This window comes from Chiloscyllium punctatum, chromosome 9 (genome assembly GCF_047496795.1).
Source record: "Chiloscyllium punctatum isolate Juve2018m chromosome 9, sChiPun1.3, whole genome shotgun sequence".
Lineage (NCBI taxonomy): Eukaryota > Metazoa > Chordata > Chondrichthyes > Orectolobiformes > Hemiscylliidae > Chiloscyllium > Chiloscyllium punctatum.
In genome coordinates, this window is record NC_092747.1 from 46183009 (window position 1) to 46202251 (window position 19243).

At 42.8% G+C, this 19243-nt stretch overlaps 1 protein-coding gene across 3 annotated transcripts in view; it reads right to left on the reverse strand.

The window, feature by feature from the left end:
- Window positions 1-16717: 16717 nt before the first annotated feature.
- Window positions 16718-19243, reverse strand: part of ift88 (intraflagellar transport 88 homolog) — a 135575-nt gene continuing 133049 nt past the window's right edge. For all 3 annotated transcript variants that reach the window (XR_011961507.1, XM_072577398.1, XM_072577399.1), the window contains one exon: window positions 16718-17311. Coding sequence is in view for 2 of the 3 variants with exons in the window: in XM_072577398.1 (XP_072433499.1) it covers window positions 17190-17311 (122 nt within the window). In the remaining variant the exon portion in view is untranslated. The remainder of the gene's footprint in view (window positions 17312-19243) is intronic.

Here is a 19243-nt window from a genome sequence, read left to right on the forward strand (position 1 = left end):
AGAAGGGAGATGAGGCCCTGCAAATAGAATTTCGGGAGGTAGGTAGAAAGTTAACGAACAGCACTTCAAATGAAGAAGTTGCCAGGGTTACACCCAGTGCTCTGTGCGAGTACAGAAATAGAAAAATAAGGCAGATGAATACATGGCTGGAAAGATGACCCTAGAGTCCTGAAGAACTGGGACTGGATCTGGGAGCCTATATAAGTAGGACAGGTTAGAAATGAGGAGAAAGTGAGGACTGCAGATGCTGGAGATCAGAGCTGAAAATGTGTTGCTGGAAAAGTGCAGCAGGTCAGGCAGCATCCAAGGAACAGGAGAATTGACATTTCGGGCATAAGCCCTTCTTCAGGAATGAGGAAAGTGTGACCAGCAGGCTAAGATAAAAGGTAGGGAGGAGGGACTTGGGGGAGGGGCGTTGGGAATGCGATAGGTGGAGGGAGGTCAAGGTGAGGGTGATAGGCCGGAGTGGGGTGGGGGCGGAGAGGTCAGGAAGAAGATTGCAGGTTAGGAAGGTGGTGCTGAGTTCGAGGGATTTGACTGAGACAAGGTGGGGGGAGGGGAAATGAAGAAACTGGAGAAATCTGAATTCATCCCTTGTGGTTGGAGGGTTCCCAGGCGGAAGATGAGGCGCTCTTCCTCCAACCGTCGTGTTGCCATGGTCTGGTGATGGAGGAGTCCAAGGTCCTGCATGTCCTTGGTGGAGTGAGAGGGGGAGTTGAAGTGTTGGGCTACAGGGTGGTTGGGTTGGTTGGTCCGGGTGTCCCAGAGGTGTTCTCTGAAACGTTCCGCAAGTAGGCGGCCTGTCTCCCCAATATAGAGGAGGCCACATCGGGTGCAGTGGATGCAATAGATGATGTGTGTGGAAGTGCAGGTGAATTTGTGGAGGATATGGAAGTGTCCCTTGGGGCCTTGGAGGGAAGTAAGGGGGGAGGTGTGGGCGCAAGTTTTGCATTTCTTGCGGTTGCAGGGGAAGGTGCTGGGAGTGGAGGTTGGGTTGGTGGGGGGTGTGGACCTGATGAGGGAGTCACAGAGGGAGTGGTCTTTTCGGAATACTGATAGGGGAGGGGAGGAAAATAGGTCCCTGGTGGTGGGATCCGTTTGGAGGTGGCGGAAATGACGGTAGATGATACGCTGGACATGGAGGTTGGTGGGTTGGTAGGTGAGGACCAGTGGGGTTCTGTCCTGGTGGCGGTTGGAGGGGCAGAGGTGCGGGAAGTGGAAGAGATGCGGTGGAGTGCATCGTCGACTATGGCTGGGGGGAAATTGCGGTCCTTGAAGAAGGAGGCCATCTGGGTGGTACGGTTTTGGAACTGGTCCTCCTGGGAGCAGATGCGGCGGAGACGAAGGAATTGGGAATATGGGATGGCGTTTTTACAGGGGGCAGGGTGGGAGGAGGTGTAGTCAAGGTAGCTGTTGGAGTCGGTCGGCTTATTGTAAATGTCTGTGTCGATTCGGTCACCCGAGATAGAAATGGAAAGGTCTAGGAAGGGGAGGGAGGAGTCTGAGACGGTCCAGATGAATTTGAGGTCGGGATGGAAAGTGTTGGTAAAGTGGATGAACTGTTCAACCTTCTCGTGGGAGCATGAGGCAGCGCCGATACAGTCATCGATGTAGTGGAGGAAAAGGTGGGGGGTGGGGCCAGTGTAGCTGCGGAAGATGGACTGTTCCACATATCCTACGCAGAGGCAGGCATTGCTGTGCGGGTGCCCATGGCTACTCCTTTGGTTTGGAGGAAGTGGGAGGATTGGAAAGAGAAGCTGTTCAGGGTGAGGACCAGTTCAGTCAGTCGAAGGAGGGTGTCGGTGGAAGGGTACTGGTTGGTACGGCGGGAAAGGAAGAAGTGGAGGGCTTTAAGTCCTTCATGATGGGGGATGGAGTTTTACAGGGACTGGATGTCCATGGTGAAGATAAGGCGTTGGGGACTGGGGAAGCGAAAATCATGAAGGAGGTGGAGGGCGTGGGTGGTGTCCCGAACGTAGGTGGGGAGTTCTTGGACTAAGGGGGACAGGACCGTGTTGAGGTATGCAGAGATGAGTTTGGTGGGGCAGGAGCAGGCTGAGACAATGGGTCGGCCGGGGCAGTCAGGTTTGTGGATTTTGGGCAGGAGGTAGAAACAGGTGGTGCGGGGTTGTGGGACTATGAGGTTGGAGGCGGTGGATGGGAGATCCTCTGAGGTGATGAGGTTCTGGATGGTCTGGGAGATGATGGTTTGGTGGTAGGAGGTGGGGTCATGGTCAAGGGGGCAGTAGGAGGAGGTGTACGCGAGCTGGCATTTAGCCTCAGCGGTGTAAAGGTCGGTGCGCCAATCTACCACCGCGCCTCCCTTGTCTGCTGGTTTGATAGTGAGGTTGGGGTTGGAACGGAGGGAGTGGAGGGCTGCACGTTCCAAGGGTGAGAGGTTGGAGTGGGTGAGAGGGGTGGAGAAGTTGAGGTGGTTAATATCGCGGCGGCAGTTGGCTATGAAAAGATCGCGGGCTGGTAAGAGGCCAGCATGGGGTGTCCAGGTGGATGGGGTGTGTTGGAGGCAGGAGAAGGGGTCGTCAGAGGGTGGGCGAGAATCCTGGTTGGAGAAGTAGGCACGGAGGCGAAGGTGGCGGAAGAATTGTTTGACGTTACGCCGCATGTTGAACTCGTTAATCCGAGAGCGGAGGGGAATGAAGGTGAGGCCACTGCTGAGGACTAGTCTTTCATCTTCAGAGAGGGGTAGATCTGGAGGGATGGTGAAAACACGGCAGGGCTGGGAGCTAGGACCTGGTGCAGGGCTGGAGCTGGGAATGGGGGCGGGGACAGAGATCGGCGTGGGGGCAGAGTTGGGCGTGGTGACGGAGAACTGACAGCAGAATGTGTCCAGTCCAATGAGAAAGAATGCATTGTTGGATGTATTTCTTGGAAATGCGTTGGGAGAAGTGGATTGAGTGGCAGAGGGGCAACATTTAGGAGATCGTGATCAATGTAACAAAGTTAGAATGACCGTGAAGAATGAAATTGGTCAATTCAGTGTAAGAAAAATCATTCATGGAGAGCCAACTTAGCAATGGGAGTTGAACAGACCTTGGCAAAACAGGAATGAAAGGCAGAAGAAACTTAGCAATGGGCTATTTCCCTCCCCACCCCTTTAAACCTTCTGCAAAGATCGTTCCCTCCATGACTACCTGGTCAGGTCCACGCCCCCCCCTACAACCCACCCTCCCATCCTGGCACTTTCCCCTGCCACCACAAGAACTGTAAAACCTGCGCTCACACCTCCTCCCTCACCTCTATCCAAGGCCCTAAAGGAGCCTTCCACATCCATCAAAGTTTTACCTGCACATCCACTAATATCATTTATTGTATCTGTTGCTCCCGATGCAGTCTCCTCTACATTGGGGAGACTGGACGCCTCCTAGCAGAGCACTTTAGGGAACATCTCTGGGACACCCGCACCAATCAACCCCACCGCCCTGTGACCCAACATTTCAACTCCCCCTCCCACTCTGCCGAGGACATGGAGGTCCTGGGCCTCCTTCACTGCCGCTCCCTCACCACCAGACGCCTGGAGGAAGAATGCCTCATATTCCACCTCCGAACACTTCAACCCCAGGGCATCAATGTGGACTTCAACAGTTTCCTCATTTCCCCTTCCCCCACCTCACCCTAGTTCCAAACTTCCAGCTCAGCATTGTCCCCATGACTTGTCCTACCTATCTTCTTTTCCACCTATCCACTCCACCCTCCCCCCCCCGACCTATCACCTTCATCCCCTCCCCCACTCACCCATTGTACTCTATGCTACTTTCTCCCCACCCCCACCCTCTTCTAGCTTATCTCTCCATGCTTCAGGCTCACTGCCTTTATTCCTGATGAAGGGCTTTTGCCCGAAACGTCGATTTTACTGCTCCTCGGATGCTGCCTGAACTGCTGTGCTCTTCCAGCACCACTAATCCAGAATATAGCTTCAAAGAGGAGCTAGTTCAGGTACAGTCAAGGTATATTCCCTTAAAAGTAAAGGTTAACAAATCCAGAGCTCCCTGAATGACAAAGGAGATAGAAATTAAGGTAAAGAAAAAGTATTCTTTTGACAGGAGACAGGAGATACATTTGAGAACTAAAGGAATGGAGAAGCTTTGAGAAGAGATTAAAAAACAAATAAAGAGGAATTATGAAAAAAGATAGCAGCTACTATAAAAGGGAATCTCAAAGTTCTCTAAAGACATAAATAATGTGTTAAAAAGAGGATTATGGCCAATTAAACACTACACAGGGGATTTACATGTGGAGACAGATGGCATAGCTGAGGTATTAAATGAATATTGTATTTACCAAGAAGGTAGATGGTACTCTACTCATGGTGATAGAGGAGGAAAGTTAATCACTTGAAGCATTCAAAATTGATAATCAGGAAATCTTGAGTAGACTTTTGGGACTTAAGGCACAGGGTTGAGATCCATTCAAGGATAATGATGTAAAGGAGAGTGGAAATTTCATGGGCACTGGCCATAATCTTTCAGTCTTCCCCAGATGCAGAGGTGCCAGAAGACTAGAGAATTGCAAAGATCATTTCTTTGTCCAAAAATTAAGGTTACAACGATAAGTTCAGCAATTACAGACCAATCAATTTAACTTCAGAGGAGTGGAAACTTCTAAAAACAATTCACTTGGAGGTCACCACTGATGACGTTACCTAGCCAGGTAACGAAACATCTGGATATCAAACCTACAGCTCAGCGAGCAAACCTACATCCTAAAAACAACTAATCAGGATAGTATCTAGAGTGACATGTTAAGAAAATGGGCTGATTAGGGAGAACCAGTATAGATTTCAAAAAATGGAAATTGTGTTTAATTTGCTGGAGTTTTTTTAAAAAAAGAAATTACAGAAAATTTCATGAGGCTAGTGCTATTGATGTGGTGAACTTCCACAAGACATTCAATACAATGTCACACAACAGACTTCTGATAAAGGATAAAGATTATTGCTCATGGAATAAAAGCAACAGTAACAATGTGGAATGATAGAAAACAATAATGGCCAAAGGAGATATTGCAGGCTAGAGGAATGTTTATAGTGAAGTCCCCTAGGGTTTGGTATTGGGACTGTTGCTTCTCATGATAATATATTAATGCGCAGGGGACAATTTCAAAGTTTGCAGACAATATGAAACTTGGAAGCATTGTATACTATGCGGAAGAGTGTAGAACTCCAAAATACATAGACAAATTGGTGTAATGAGCAGAAAAATGGCAGATGGGTTTCAATGCAAAGATGTATTTTGTTAGAAAGAACATGGACAATAATTCTAAAGGGGGTGGAGGAGCAGAATGACCTGGGTGTGTCTTGTGCATTGAACATTGCAAGTGGTAGGTCAGATGAAGAGAGAGCAATTAATAAAGCATACAGTATCCTGGGCTTTATTAATACGCATTGAGTAGAAGAGCAAGGTGTAATACCTCAGCTAGAGTATTGTCTACAGTTCTGGATGTCACACTATAGGAAGGATTTGAATGCATCAGAGTTCAGAAGAGATTAACAAGAATGGATTCAGAGATGAGGAACTTCAGTTGTGAGGCCATGTGAGAGCTTGGGACTATTCTTCTTGGAGAGAAAGCTGCTAAAAGGAGATCTGACAGACGTTTTCAAAATCATGAGGGGGCACAGATTTAAAGTAATTTGTAAAAGAAACAAATGTGAGGTAAGAAAAAAATTCTTTGCGTAGAACTGGTTCAGGTCTAAAATGCAATGCCAATTAGTGTGGTGAAGGCAGGTTCAACTTAAGTATTGAATTGGATGATTATTTAAATGGAAAAATGTGTAAAAGTAAGGAGAAAATGCAGGAGATTGGTGCTAGATCACGATGCACATTTGGTGTGCCAATGCAGACACAATGGGCCAAATGTCTAGTTTCTGTGTCACCATAGTTATGCGATTCTGTTGAAAGGATTTCTCCTCATCTCCATCGTAAATAAGCAACCCCTTACTTTTAAACAGTGACTCCAGGTTTTAAATTATCGCATGAGAAGAATGTCCTTTGGAGTTCCACCATGTCATAACACCTCAGGATCTTGTATGTTACAATCAAGTTGTCTCTTAGTCTTCTCTCTCATTTCAGATCCATAGGACGAGTGCATGGTGTTTCATTCTGATTAACAGTCCACACACTTTGAAGACCTCAGCTTTCACAATACTGGGGTCAAACACTTTGCTGTTTTTATCAGTCCAATTGCTTGTTGCATCAGTGGTGGTTCATCCCTAGATAGGGTACTAGGGGATAGTCTGTAGAGTATTAGTTATGATTGAGACCTTGTTGAAAGTGTTCTTTTCAATGTTGACAGATGGCTTTGTCATCCTTCAGAGCAGAGCCACCATCTTGTGAGTAAAGGGGATTCTGCCCACCTGACTGTGATCTATATGGTCCTGGTGATTTCAAGAAAGGCTTTGAATGCCATGATGATCAGCATACTGTTGGATCTCTTGGGACCTTGCTTCTTACCTTCCAGATTTGACTTTGCGTGTTAGTCTTGAGCATTTGTAATGCTGCCTTCTTTACTTATTATGTTAGGGGTTTTTTAACCAGGCAATGAAGGCTGCCGACAGTTGTTCCACAGGTACATATTTTTGCATTGTTTTAGTTGAATCAGTCCTGGACTCACAGTTAATCGAAGATCCAATTATTCAAATACAGGAGTCTAGCACAGCTATCTTTATTTCATCCCAATATTACAAAATTGAATACAGCTAAGAACAAATCTCCAATGTCCTTGAATGTGCTGTTGCCCCCAAACTCGTAGCAGTGGCTGAACTGGTTTCAACTACTTTTCTGACACAAACCCCAACTCTCCTTGACTACTTTGTTCATCAAAAACATAGCTAACTCAGCCTTGAATAAATTCAATGATCTGCCTTCTTGGGAAGAAAATTCCACTTCTTAATAACACTTTAAGACAGAGGTAAGAAACATTTTCTTTAAGAAGAACTCTTATCTTTGATACGGTGTTCATGAGTTCTAATCTCCACAAAAAGAGGAAACGTCCTTTCCGTATTCTGTAAACATACACCCTATCAATATCCCTCACAATATTATATGTTCAATGAGATCACTTTTCATTCTTCTATACTCTAATTGATGCAGACTCAAACTGCTGAACCTTTCTTCATAAGTCCTTCATCCCAAGAATGAATCAAGTAAATCTTCTCTGAACTCTTTCTAATGTAACTCTCCACTTTTATTTCAAATGAGTAGTAAACCTAGAGTGAATCTTGATGCATACAGGTTAAGGATGGCACAGTTACATCCCTAAGAATATTACTGAATGAGAGTGTTTTACAATAATTGACAATGGTCTCGTGGTCACCAATAGACTAACAGTTTTACAGTTTAATTCTTGATTTCTATTTAATTAAAATGTCACCATCTACCATGGCAGGATTTGAAAATGTCCAGAAAACTTAGTCCAGGACTCTAGATTACTACTCCAGTGACATTGCCACTACATCACCATCTCCCCCAATGTCTCTTCATGGGGTTCAATGTCATATTTTGTTTTATGAAGTCCCTGTGAAGTGCCTCAGGATATTTTATTATGATAAATTTGCTACATAAATACAAATTGTTGTTCTTTTCATTGTATATACCCAATTTTTAGCAAATATCCTATTGAATCAGCTTCCTGCATGATTTCAGTACTACATTTCAGATCATAACAATTCTGTAAAATTCTGGAGAACCACACATACTTGGTGGATTGTTTACAGATTTGAACTCAGAGATTAGAGCTATTCTTCACCAAAATCAATTCATGTGCAGGTTTGTTGGCTAATAATCTGGAAATAATACACTTTGTGTGATGCTTACTGAAATTCAGCAGAATATAGTATTGGCTACAGTCTATGTATAAATTGCCACTTTGGTTTTCTGAAGAAACAGCAAGAAATTTTTTCTGTACAATCGTCATCCTTCTTCATGAACTTTAAACGTATCTGTTTTCTAACATGTAACATTTTCATTTGGTTGTAAATTAAGATCGTCAAACATTTTTAGAACTTATTTTGCTTAAAAGGTTAATCATCGCACTTAATACAGTTTATCAGTAATATTTGACAACGGCTGAAACTGTTCACTTCATCGTAGCGTGAATTCAGTCATGTAATCGAGACATTGCCACAGATGCTGTGTGAATACTTACTCCCATTTTTCTACAAAACATTGCCCAACTGCCATCAGAGAATGAACTGTCCTGAAAACGTCACCAAATCCATGATTCCAATTTACTCAGGATTGCTCTTTGGGTAGCCTGATCAAAAATTTCATGTTTTGTTCTTGTCACACCCAAAAGAAACTCCACTGGATACAGATTCATCAATTAAAGTTGCTATCTTTCTTGATCTCCTTTGAACTGCTTCCACATTTTCCTTTGCACATTCTGAATGTGGTGATCACTAATTTCTGTTGCTTTGCAACAGGTGTAAACTAATTCCATAAGTTTGTCCATTTATTTTCATTAGTTTTATTACTTCTGAATCATCCAGACATGGATAATTACCTTCGATCAGTTGGCAAGCAATGTACAAAATTTCAGTAGAATCCAAATCAGCTGCAGACATTCTATCAAATTGTTTTTCATTTAAAAAAAACATTGAGAACAAAGAAAAAAAGTTAAAATTATCCAGAATTGTGACTTCTGTTTTGTGAATCAGCAAGTTTCTGTATTCAATATTATTCTTCTCAAAGATCATAATTTAACCCCTCTGATATTGCCCAAAACTTTCTCCACTCACTGAAACAATACACATCGAGCTTTGAGCATTCTGTACTTCCTGTAGTGTTGTCACTTGCACAGCTTATCCAAGGATGTTCTTTCTCTTCAACATTTCCACATAGTAAGAATTCATTCATCTGGAAAATTTCAATGCAACTATCAACTATATTTCTCTTAACTCCAAAATTACATATATTGCAGTTCCGAAATGGTAATTCTGATTTCTCTTCACAGATGCTGCCAGACCTGCTGAGCTTTTCCAGCAATTCCTGTCTTTGTTATTTCTGTTGTAATTGTTTACTACATTCATACCACACAACTGCAAGGCAATGACCATCTCTGACAACAGGGAATCTAACTATTGCCCCATGACATTCAATGGTATCATCACTGAATCTGCCACGCTTAACATCCTGGGGGTTACCATTGACCAGAAACTGAACTAGTCTAGCCATATAAGAGAATCCAAAGACTGAGAATTTTGCAGTGAGTGACTCAAGTGGAGTTAGATATAGTTCTTAGGATTAAAGGGTATGGGGAAAAAGCAGGAACAGGGTACTGAGTTGGTTGATCAGCTATGATCATAATGAATAGCAGAACAGGCTCAAAGAATCAAATGACCTAGTCCTGTCCTATTTTCTATGATTCTCCAAGGTCTGTCCACCATCTACAGGCAAAAGTCAGGATTGTGATGGAGTACCTTCCACTTGCCTGAGTAAGTGTAGCTCCAACAGCACTCCAAAGCTTGACACCATTCAGGTCAAAACAGCCTGCTTAAATGGCACCACATCCACAAACATCCAAGCGTTCCACCAGTGCTCAGTACAGCAGTGTGTACTACCTACAAGATGCACTGCAGAAACTCTCAGTCTAAAACAACACCTTCCAAAGCCATGACTACCATCAGTATCTAGAAGGGCAAGGGCAGCAGATACACCACCACCTGCAAACCACTCATCATTCAAACCTGAAAACATATTGCTATTCCTACAGTGATGCTGAACCAAAATCCTGGAATTCCCTCTCTAACAGCATAGCGGATCTATTCACAGAACATGGACTTCAAGAAGTCAGCTCATTATCACTTTCTCAAGGGCAGCTGTAAATAAATGCTGGCACAGCCAGTGACACATCCCACGATGAATGAATATATTTAAAAATCACTTTTCTCCACCATTATTTGATCCGTTCCATTTGAGATGTATGTGCTACATCCACATTGTATCAGTGTCGACATATAATTGAAGCTTAGATCCGAGTGGTGCTGGAAAGCACAACAGGTCAGGCAGCATCCGAGGAACAGGAAAATTGACGTTTCGGGCTTTTCCAGCACTACTCTGATCTAAACTCTGGTTTCCAGCAACTGCAGTCCTCACTTTTGCCTACAATTGAAGCTATATGTCATTTCTGCTCTGGCTCAGCATTATGACCATACAGTTGTCTTTTTTAAAAGATATGGATAATGAAAAGGTTGCACTTGCTGACATCTAATAGCATATGCACTAGTAGCCATATTGCTCATAAAAAGATTTAATGAAGATTGATAAATGCCTTCATTAGTCAACTGATATGGTGAGAAAAACACAGGCTAATCTTATATTCTTTCTGTTATGGACCAGACCAAAACCCCCTCAAAATATATTAAGAAGATAGCCTATACCCTAACTTTTTCTTACTTTAAAGGTAAGTGTAAGGTGCTGTATTCCAGACGCAATTCAATTGGTCAAACTACTCGATGTTAAGCAAAACACACTATATTTTTACTATAGTTAAAATACAGACAAAATAAAAAGGAAAGAATTGGCTTAACTGTGTCAAAATCCTGAACAAAATAATAAATATAATTAATAAATATTAATTACTACTAATTAATTGTTCTGACATAGTAACATCCCAAAAACTTGGCAAAGACAAATTCAGCAAAATAGATTTGATTCACATGCAATTCTAGCAGCAAGAAGAGAAACCCAGCTTTTGGTTGCAAGGGACAGGGGAATAAGAACTTTCACATCCAATATCAATACCCCAGCAACGACTGAAAGCTGAAACTAAAAATCCTCATTCTGTGGGAGCCTGAACCTACCATTCAGGCTGCTTGTATTGTTCCAAAAAGCCCCAAGCATTTATTCTGTAGGCTTTGGGCAAACTACTCTGCACCTCTGTTCATTAAAAAAAAACATAATATTTGATTTGTTTTAATGTAGTCACATTTGTCCAAGTTCAGTGAAAAGTTTTGCTTTGCAAGTAGAGTAGGCAGTAAGATCACAGCAAATAAGGTCATACAGATCATAGGGTGCTTAGTCAGAGCAAGACATATAAGGGTTACAGCTGCTCAGGAGGTGCACAAAAGCAAGATCAACATTAGCAAGAAGTTAAAGACGTCCATTCAACAGTCTAATAACAGCAGGGAAGAAGCTGTCCTTGAATCTGTTGGTGCTTGTGTTCAAGCTTCTGTATCTTTTGCCTGACAGAGGAGGTTGAAGGAGAACATTACAGGGTGGGAGGGGCGTTTGATGATATTGGCAGCATTTCTGCGGCAATGAGAAGTGTAAATGGAATCACAGAGATGTATAGCATGGAAACAGACCCTTCGGTCCAACTTGCCTGTGACGACCAGATATCCTAAATTAATCTAGTCCCATTTGCCAGCAGTTGGCCCATATCCTTCAAACCCTTCCTATTCACGTACGCATCCAGATGCCTTATAAATGTTAGTGGGCGGCACGGTGGCACAGTGGTTAGCACTGCTGCCTCACAGCGCCTGAGACCTGGGTTCAATTCCCGCCTCAGGCGACTGACTGTGTGGAGTTTGCACGTTCTCCCCGTGTCTGCGTGGGTTTCCTCCGGGTGCTCCGGTTTCCTCCCACAGTCCAAAGATGTGCAGGCCAGGTGAATTGGCCATGCTAAATTGCCCATAGTGTTAGGTAAGGGGTAGATGTAGATGTAGGGGTATGGGTGGGTTACGCTTCGGCGGGGCGGTGTGGACTTGTTGGGCCGAAGGGCCTGTTTCCACACTGTAAGTAATCTAATCTAATCTAATCTGTACCAGCCTCCACCACTTCCTCTGGCAGCTCATTCCATACATGCACCACCCTTTGCATGCACCCCTTGGGTCCATTTAAATCTTTCCCCTCTCACCTTAAACCTATGCCTAGTAATGCTGGACCCCCAAACCAGGGAAAAGACTTTGAGAAAGTGGCTAAACAAATGAAATGGCTGGTGACCATGCGGATATTGTTAATCCAAACAAAATTGGTAGGTAGAGCTGGTGAGGTATTTATATCACTATCAGAGGATGTATTTGGGAAGGATGATGAACTAAAAATCTCATCTAAAAGGCATGTGAGGTAGTACCAGAAGCCTACAGACAAAGTTTTAGGAATCTAAGGAAGGAACCTGGTCAAACATATATAGGGTTTTAGATTAGAGTGGTGCTGGAAAAGCACAGCAGATCGGGCAGCATCCGAGGAGCAGGAGAGCAGTTGCCATACCAATCTGATAGATGCTTTTTATGGTGCGTCACTAAAAGTTGGTGAGGGTCCTTATGGACGCACTGAATTTCCTAAGCCGCCTGAGGAAGAAGGGGCTTTGTTGTGCTTTCTTGACCGTCGCAGCTACATGGGAGGACCAGGATAGATTGTAAAGTTCCTAGGAGTGACAATAACCAACACTCTCGACCCTCTCCACCTCAGCTCCGTTGATGTAGATAGGACTGTGTCCTCCTCCTCCTTTCTTCCTGAAGTCCATTATCAGTTCTTTTGTTTTGCTGACATTGAGAGACGGAGAGAGAGAGAGTTATCATTGTATCATAATACCAAGCACTCTATCTCCTTTCTGTATTCTGACTCATTGTTTAATATCTGGCCTACCATGGTGGTGTCATCAGCAAACTTATAGATGGCATTTGTACAGAATTTGGCTACACAGTCATGGGTGTACATGGAGTACAGTGGGGGGGAGGGGGGGTGAGAACACATCCTTGTGTGGCCTCAGTGTAGAGGATTATCGTGGAAGAATTGCTGTTGTTTATCTTCACTGATTGCAGTCTGTGGTTCAGGAAGCTGAGGATCCAGTTGCAAAGGGCAGAGCTGGGACCTAGATCTTTGAGTTTTCACATTAGTTTGGTAGGGATTATTGTGTTGAAGGTAGAGCTGTAGTTGATGAGTAGGAGCCTGACTTAGGTATCCTTGTTATTCAGATGTCCCAGGGATGAGTGTAGGGCTAGGGAAATGGTGTCCACCGTGGACCTGTTCCGCTGGTAGGCAAATACAGGGGATCAAGGCATGCTGGGAGATTAGAGATGATGTGGTTCTGACCAGCCCCTTGAAACACTTCAAGATTATGGAGGTCAAAGCCCTGGGCAGTGGTCGTTGAGGCATGTTGCATGTGTTTTCTTTGGTACTAGGTTGATAGTTGTCTTTCTGGGGATTTTAGATTGTAGCCAAGAGAGGTTGAAGATGTCAGTGAATATCTCCACCAGCTGGTCCACACAGGATCTAAGTGCATGGCTGGGGACTCTGTCTGTGCCAGTTGCTTTCCTCAGGTTTATTCTCATGAAGACCAATCTAACGTCTGCAACAGTGACACAGGGAACAGGTGCGTGCGGGCAGTCAGAGCAGGTGGCACCATGCCACTGGCATTCTATTCAAACGGAGGAGAGAAAGCATTGAGCGTATTGGGGAAGGATGTGTTTCTGAACACTATTTTGTTCTGTTTCATTTTATATCCACTTACGTTTTGCAGGCCTTGCACAGGCAGCAGGTATCCATATAGTTAGTTTGGCTCTCTAATTTGGTCTGGTACTGCCTCTTGGCATCTCTAATAGTTTTACAGAGGCCATATCTGGAATTCCTGTGTTGGTTTGGGTCGTCCAGCTTGAATGCCTCATGTTTGGTCTTTAGGCAGTAGAATTCCTGGTTCATCCAAAACCTCTGACTGGGGAATACACAGATTGACTTCTTTGGAACACAATCCTCTACGCACTTGCTAGTTAAGTCTGTGATGGTGGTGGCATACTCATCAAAGTTGTCCGCTGAATTCTTGAATATGGTCCAGTCCACCAATTCCAAGCAGTCCTGGAGAGGCTCTTCTACTACCTATTAAAATGATAGTATCGTCACATCTTAATAAAAAAATGAACCATCAATTTAAGGTGGTACAGTGCCTCAGTGGTTAGCACCGCTGCTTCACAGCACCAGGGACCTGGGTTTGATTCCACCCTTAGGCGTCTGTGTGCGGAGTTTGCACATTCTCCCAGTGCCTGCCTGGATTTCCTCTGGGTACTCCAGTTTCCTCTCATGGTCCAAAGATGAGCAGTTTATGGGGATTGGCTATGCTAAAGTGTCCATAGTACCCAGGGATATGTTGGCTACGTGGATTAGCCATGGGAAATGCAGGGATGGGGAGGGGTTGGTCTGGGTGGGATGCTCTTTGGAGGGTTGGTGTGCACTTGAAGGGCCAAACATGTAAAAATTCACTATGGCAGTCCACCTCAGTCCATTTTTGCTCACCACCGAACATTTAGAGTCATAGAGTATTAGAGATGTACAGCATGGAAACAGACCCTTTGGTCCAAACTGTCTATGCCGACCAGATATCCCAATCCAGTACCCAGCCCATATCCCTCCAAACCCTTCCTATTCACATACCCATCCAAATGCCTCTTAAATGTTGCAATTGTACCAGCCTTCACCACATCCTCTGGAAGCTCATTCCATATACGTACCACCCTCTGCGTAAAAAAGTTGCCCCTTAGGTCTCTTTTATATCTTTTCCCTCTCACTCTAAACCTACGTCCTCTAGTTCTGGACTCCCTGACCCCAGGGAGAAGACTTTGTCTATTTACCCTATCCATGCCCCTCATAATTTTGTAAACCTCTATAAGGTCACCCCTCAGCCTCCAACGCTCCAGGGAAAACAGCCCCAGCCTGTTCAAACTCTCCCTGTAGCTCAAATCCTCCAACCCTGGCAACATCCTTGTAAATCTTTTCTGAACCCTTTCAAGTTTCACAACATCTTTCCGATAGGAAGGGGAACAGAATTGCATGTAATATTCCAACAGTGGCCTAACCAATGTCCTGTCCAGCCGCAACGAAGTTGTGACAGTGTGTCAGCAATTATAATCTCTCGTCCTGCCATGTTCTTGATTTTTCTCAACCATTTGATCAAACATAGTCTCTGATAACTGAACTTCAACTTACTTATCTTTACTCCTTGATTTCTGCTCCTGTTTCCATCTGTGACTTTGTGACCTTGTTACCACACAGTTGGAAAAAATCCCAGGATATACTTCATGTAACACATCAGTTGCCAGATTTTCCACTGGCTTTACAACCACAGTAGGCATCAGTCCCATCTGTGATCCAGTTATATCATTACCAAGGATAAACTGCAGTTCTGGAACTGAGAATTCCTCTATTACCCCTACTACCACTTAACCACTTTTGGCTGGACTCTCCAACTTGACTTTATATAATGAATTTCATATATTACCATTTTTCCTGGCAAAATTTATTCTGAATTACATATCTCTCACCAACAAAGACGGACTTGCTCCAATATATCTTAAAATCTTAATCTCTTTATCTACTCCTCCTGACCTACATGAGTAAATCTTACCCACACAAGTAAATTCTTTAAAGAGATCTGGCACTTTCTTCTCAACCAACCCCTGATCAGGTTGTACACATTATTCTGCAGCTTTTTAGCTTCCACTCAGCTTTTCTTAACCACTTCAACAAAACTCACTTGCCTTATCTTGTTTTCCCACATCTGTCTTCCCAGAGCTTGTTCTCAACCACCAACACTGCAACTTCATGTGGCCTACTTTATTGCAGTGAAAATGCCTGAGCTTTTTTACTTCTCTTTCCCCCTCATGGATTTCCTTTTTACCCTGTAGTACTGTATTGTTATTATCTTCAATAAGATCTCGTTTCCTTTACCATGTGACGATTTCTCTTTTCCCTAATTTCTATTCCTCACAAATTAAAATTGATGTCAGAAACCAAACCTTGGTTTATGAACAAACTCAATCATCTGCCATTTCCGTTGCTAATCTTGCAGTCTTAACTTTCTGCTCTTCCACATAAGTTCTCATTACTTCAGCAAGTGAATTTTTGAACTCTTCCAAAATAATTGTTTCTCTAAGAGTATCATATGCTTGATCTATTTTCAAAGTCCTTATCTATCTATCAAAATTACTTTGATCTTTTAAAACCCTATATATGTTTGACCAGGTTCCTTCCTTAGATTCCTAAAACTTTGTCCGTAGGCTTCTGGGACTATTTCACATGCATTTCAGATGAGATTTTTAGTTCATCATCCTTCCCAAATATATCCTCTGACAGTGATGTAAATACCTCACCAGTTCTACCTACCAATTTTGTTTGGATCAACAATATCCACATGGTCACCAGCCATTTCATTTGTTTAGCCACTTTCTCAAATTATTGTTATACATTCTTGTCGTTGAACTTAGGCAATGCTCGGACATATTTAAATAGATCCCCATCAGGCCGTTGGCTACAATGGGATTGCTCTCAATCACTGTCCTCATCACTACTACTAACTTTCATCTCTACCTTGGTCATTGTAAGTTGACTTTGTGTTTTCAGTTCCAACCTCAGAAATTTAAAAACAATCACTTTCTCCCTTTCTTCTGGTGGATCATCCTTTCCACTCAGGCTGCTACTATTGTTCCATCTTTAAAAAAGCCCCGAAGTCTCATAAGCGGTTTACTCTATTGGCCTTGAGCAGACTGCTTAGGACCTCTGTCTCAACTTTTCTTCATAAAAAAAAATCAGGACAAAATGTAACTCTTAAAAGTCATGCTTTTGTCACAATTCTCCTTTATCAATGAAGTCTGCAACAATCCATAGTTGTTGATATGCTGAGCTGCTATAAAATTAGAGTTCACTGTATAGATGGCAAGTCTGGTAGCGTCAGTGATTGCTTCAGCTTATTTACAAAACTACAGTTACATCGATCAGTTTTGATTTTATATTTAATAAGAAAGTAATATTCAGAAATAGTACAAAAATGTAATTACACTGGCAGAAAACTAAACAAAATATTGACATGCCTTCAATCCTAAATATTTAAACATCTTCTTTGTCTATAAATGAAATATTATATAGTTAATCACTGATAATCAAATATAATTATGATTTGAGATTACTATTGAACATGCAGTGCAATGAACTATACACCAACCATTGCCTTAACACCAAATCACAGATATTAAAATATCAAAAATATACAAGTTTAATATTTACAAGGAACTTGTAGTTAATTACAAATGTAATAAATAATGCATTAGCAAGCACATTAAAGCAACTATAATCATGAGAAATATAGAATGTGTATATTTAATGTACACATTGTCAAAGCAAGAATATTATATGTCATCTTTGAAAGTGACATTTCTTTGTTTTTTGTGACCTGAGTGGGTGCATTCATTACTCTGGTAACAAATCATCTCCAAGTTCTTCATCTGCAAATTCATCTTCTTCAACCCGTCTTCGAGCTGCAGTTCTGGGTCGTTCTATTTGTGGTCCAAGTGGATCCACATATGAAGCATCTATAGAGACAGTTATGAAAAATCCATTCTAAATAGTGCATATTTTCACTAAACTGTTATGTAGATCACTGAAACCATTCAAGAATAATTGTTAGGTGAAATCAAGATGGATCCAGCAGTCAAAAATACTGCTTACTACTACTTAACCTACCTGGATGCAGATGTACAAAGCATTCTAGGTATCTCTGTACATCAGTCAAGGAAAATAGACAGGCGAGCAATTAGGAAGGCAAATGGTTTATTAGCCTTTATTGCAAGAGGATTTGAGTTCTGAAGCAAAGATGTTTTACTGCAGTTATACATGCCTTGGTGAGACCACATCTGGAATATTATAGTAGCCAGAGAGATAGTACAATAGATATTCACAAGGCGGATACTAGGATTGGCAGAACAGTCCTAAGAGCAGAGACTGGTTTGACTTGACCTGTATTCACTGGAATTTACTAAGATGGGAAAGGATCTGATTGAAATGTACAATGTTCTAACGACTGGACAGACTAGAAAGCAGGAATGAAATTTTCCCTGATTGGGCAGTGTAAAATCAGGGGTTAGTCACAGGATATGGGATAGGCCATTTAGGCTGAGATAGGGAAACATTCCTTCACTCAGAAGGTGGTAAACCTGTAGAATTCTCTACCAGAGAAGGCTGTGAAGGCAAATCACTGAATATATTCAAAAAGAGATAGACACATTTTAAATATCAAAGGTATCAAGGTATATGAGGAGAAAGTGGAAACATATGAGACAGAGGATCGGCAGTGATCGTGGTGTTTGGTGGAGCAGGCTCGAAGGGCTGAATAACCTACACTCGCCCCTGGTTTCTATGTTTCTACCTGAAAGATAGTGAGCACCCTGTCTTGAAGGGACAGGCCACAGCTACCATTGTTCTCAGCCAGCATTAGGTGTATGGGGAAAAGGCAGGGAATGCCACCAATCTTCATGTGGACGTTCTATGCAATGAGTGATTTCATGCTTTTGATTCACAAATCAGAATTTTGGTTGTGGGCTAATAAAGCAATAAAAATCAAGGTTCATTTAGAAACAGGTTTATATCTGCTACCATAGAAGTGGAAGCCAAAAACTTGAATAATACGCACTAGTAAACCACAGATGCATTCAGAGTCATTGCAAAGGTCAGGCCAATTCTACTAACTGGTAAATTCTGTGGCAAAGAATTCTAAAGATGCACAATCTGCTTCGAGAAAGAAAATTATTCTCAACTCTATCTTAAAAGGGCAACCCCTAATTTTAAAATAGCATGTTCTACTTTTGGCCTTGTCCACAGGAAGGAACATAATTCCCACATCCACTTTGTCAAGAAAGTTCAGATCAGTCAGAGCAGCAGCAGGAGCAGAGCAGACTGAATCTGGGAGAAAACAGTGGCAGGAGCTTCCAGTTAACTATCTGAAGAGTGAGGTTCAGATCAAGGTCAGTCAAAGTGGTGGCGGGAGCAGAGCAGAATCCAGAAATGAGGTTCTGGAGGTGGCATCAGTGTTAAAAAGTTAATCTAGGATTAGGTTGCTCAGGAACCAGGTCCAGAAACTGAGTGAGTGCCCCTGGAGGGAGATAAGAGTATAAAGCACTCATTTTAGTGGTCTGTCATTTGTTAGAAATAGAGAACGAAAGTGAGAAATCTGATATTGGTGAGTAGTGGGTAAGATTGTATAATTAGTTTATTGTCTGTAGTTGATAAGGTTCACAATGGCAGGACAACTTGACATAGTAGAATGTTCCTCCTGTGATATATGGGAAATCAGGACAATGTAGATTCATGGAGGAAGTGAGGACTGCAGATGCTGGAGATAAGAGCTGAAAAATGTGTTGCTGGAAAAGCGCAGCAGGTCAGGCAGCATCCAAGGAGCAGGAGAATCGACGTTTTGGGCATAACAAGGGCTCGAAACGTCGATTCTCTTGCTCCTTGGATGCTGCCTG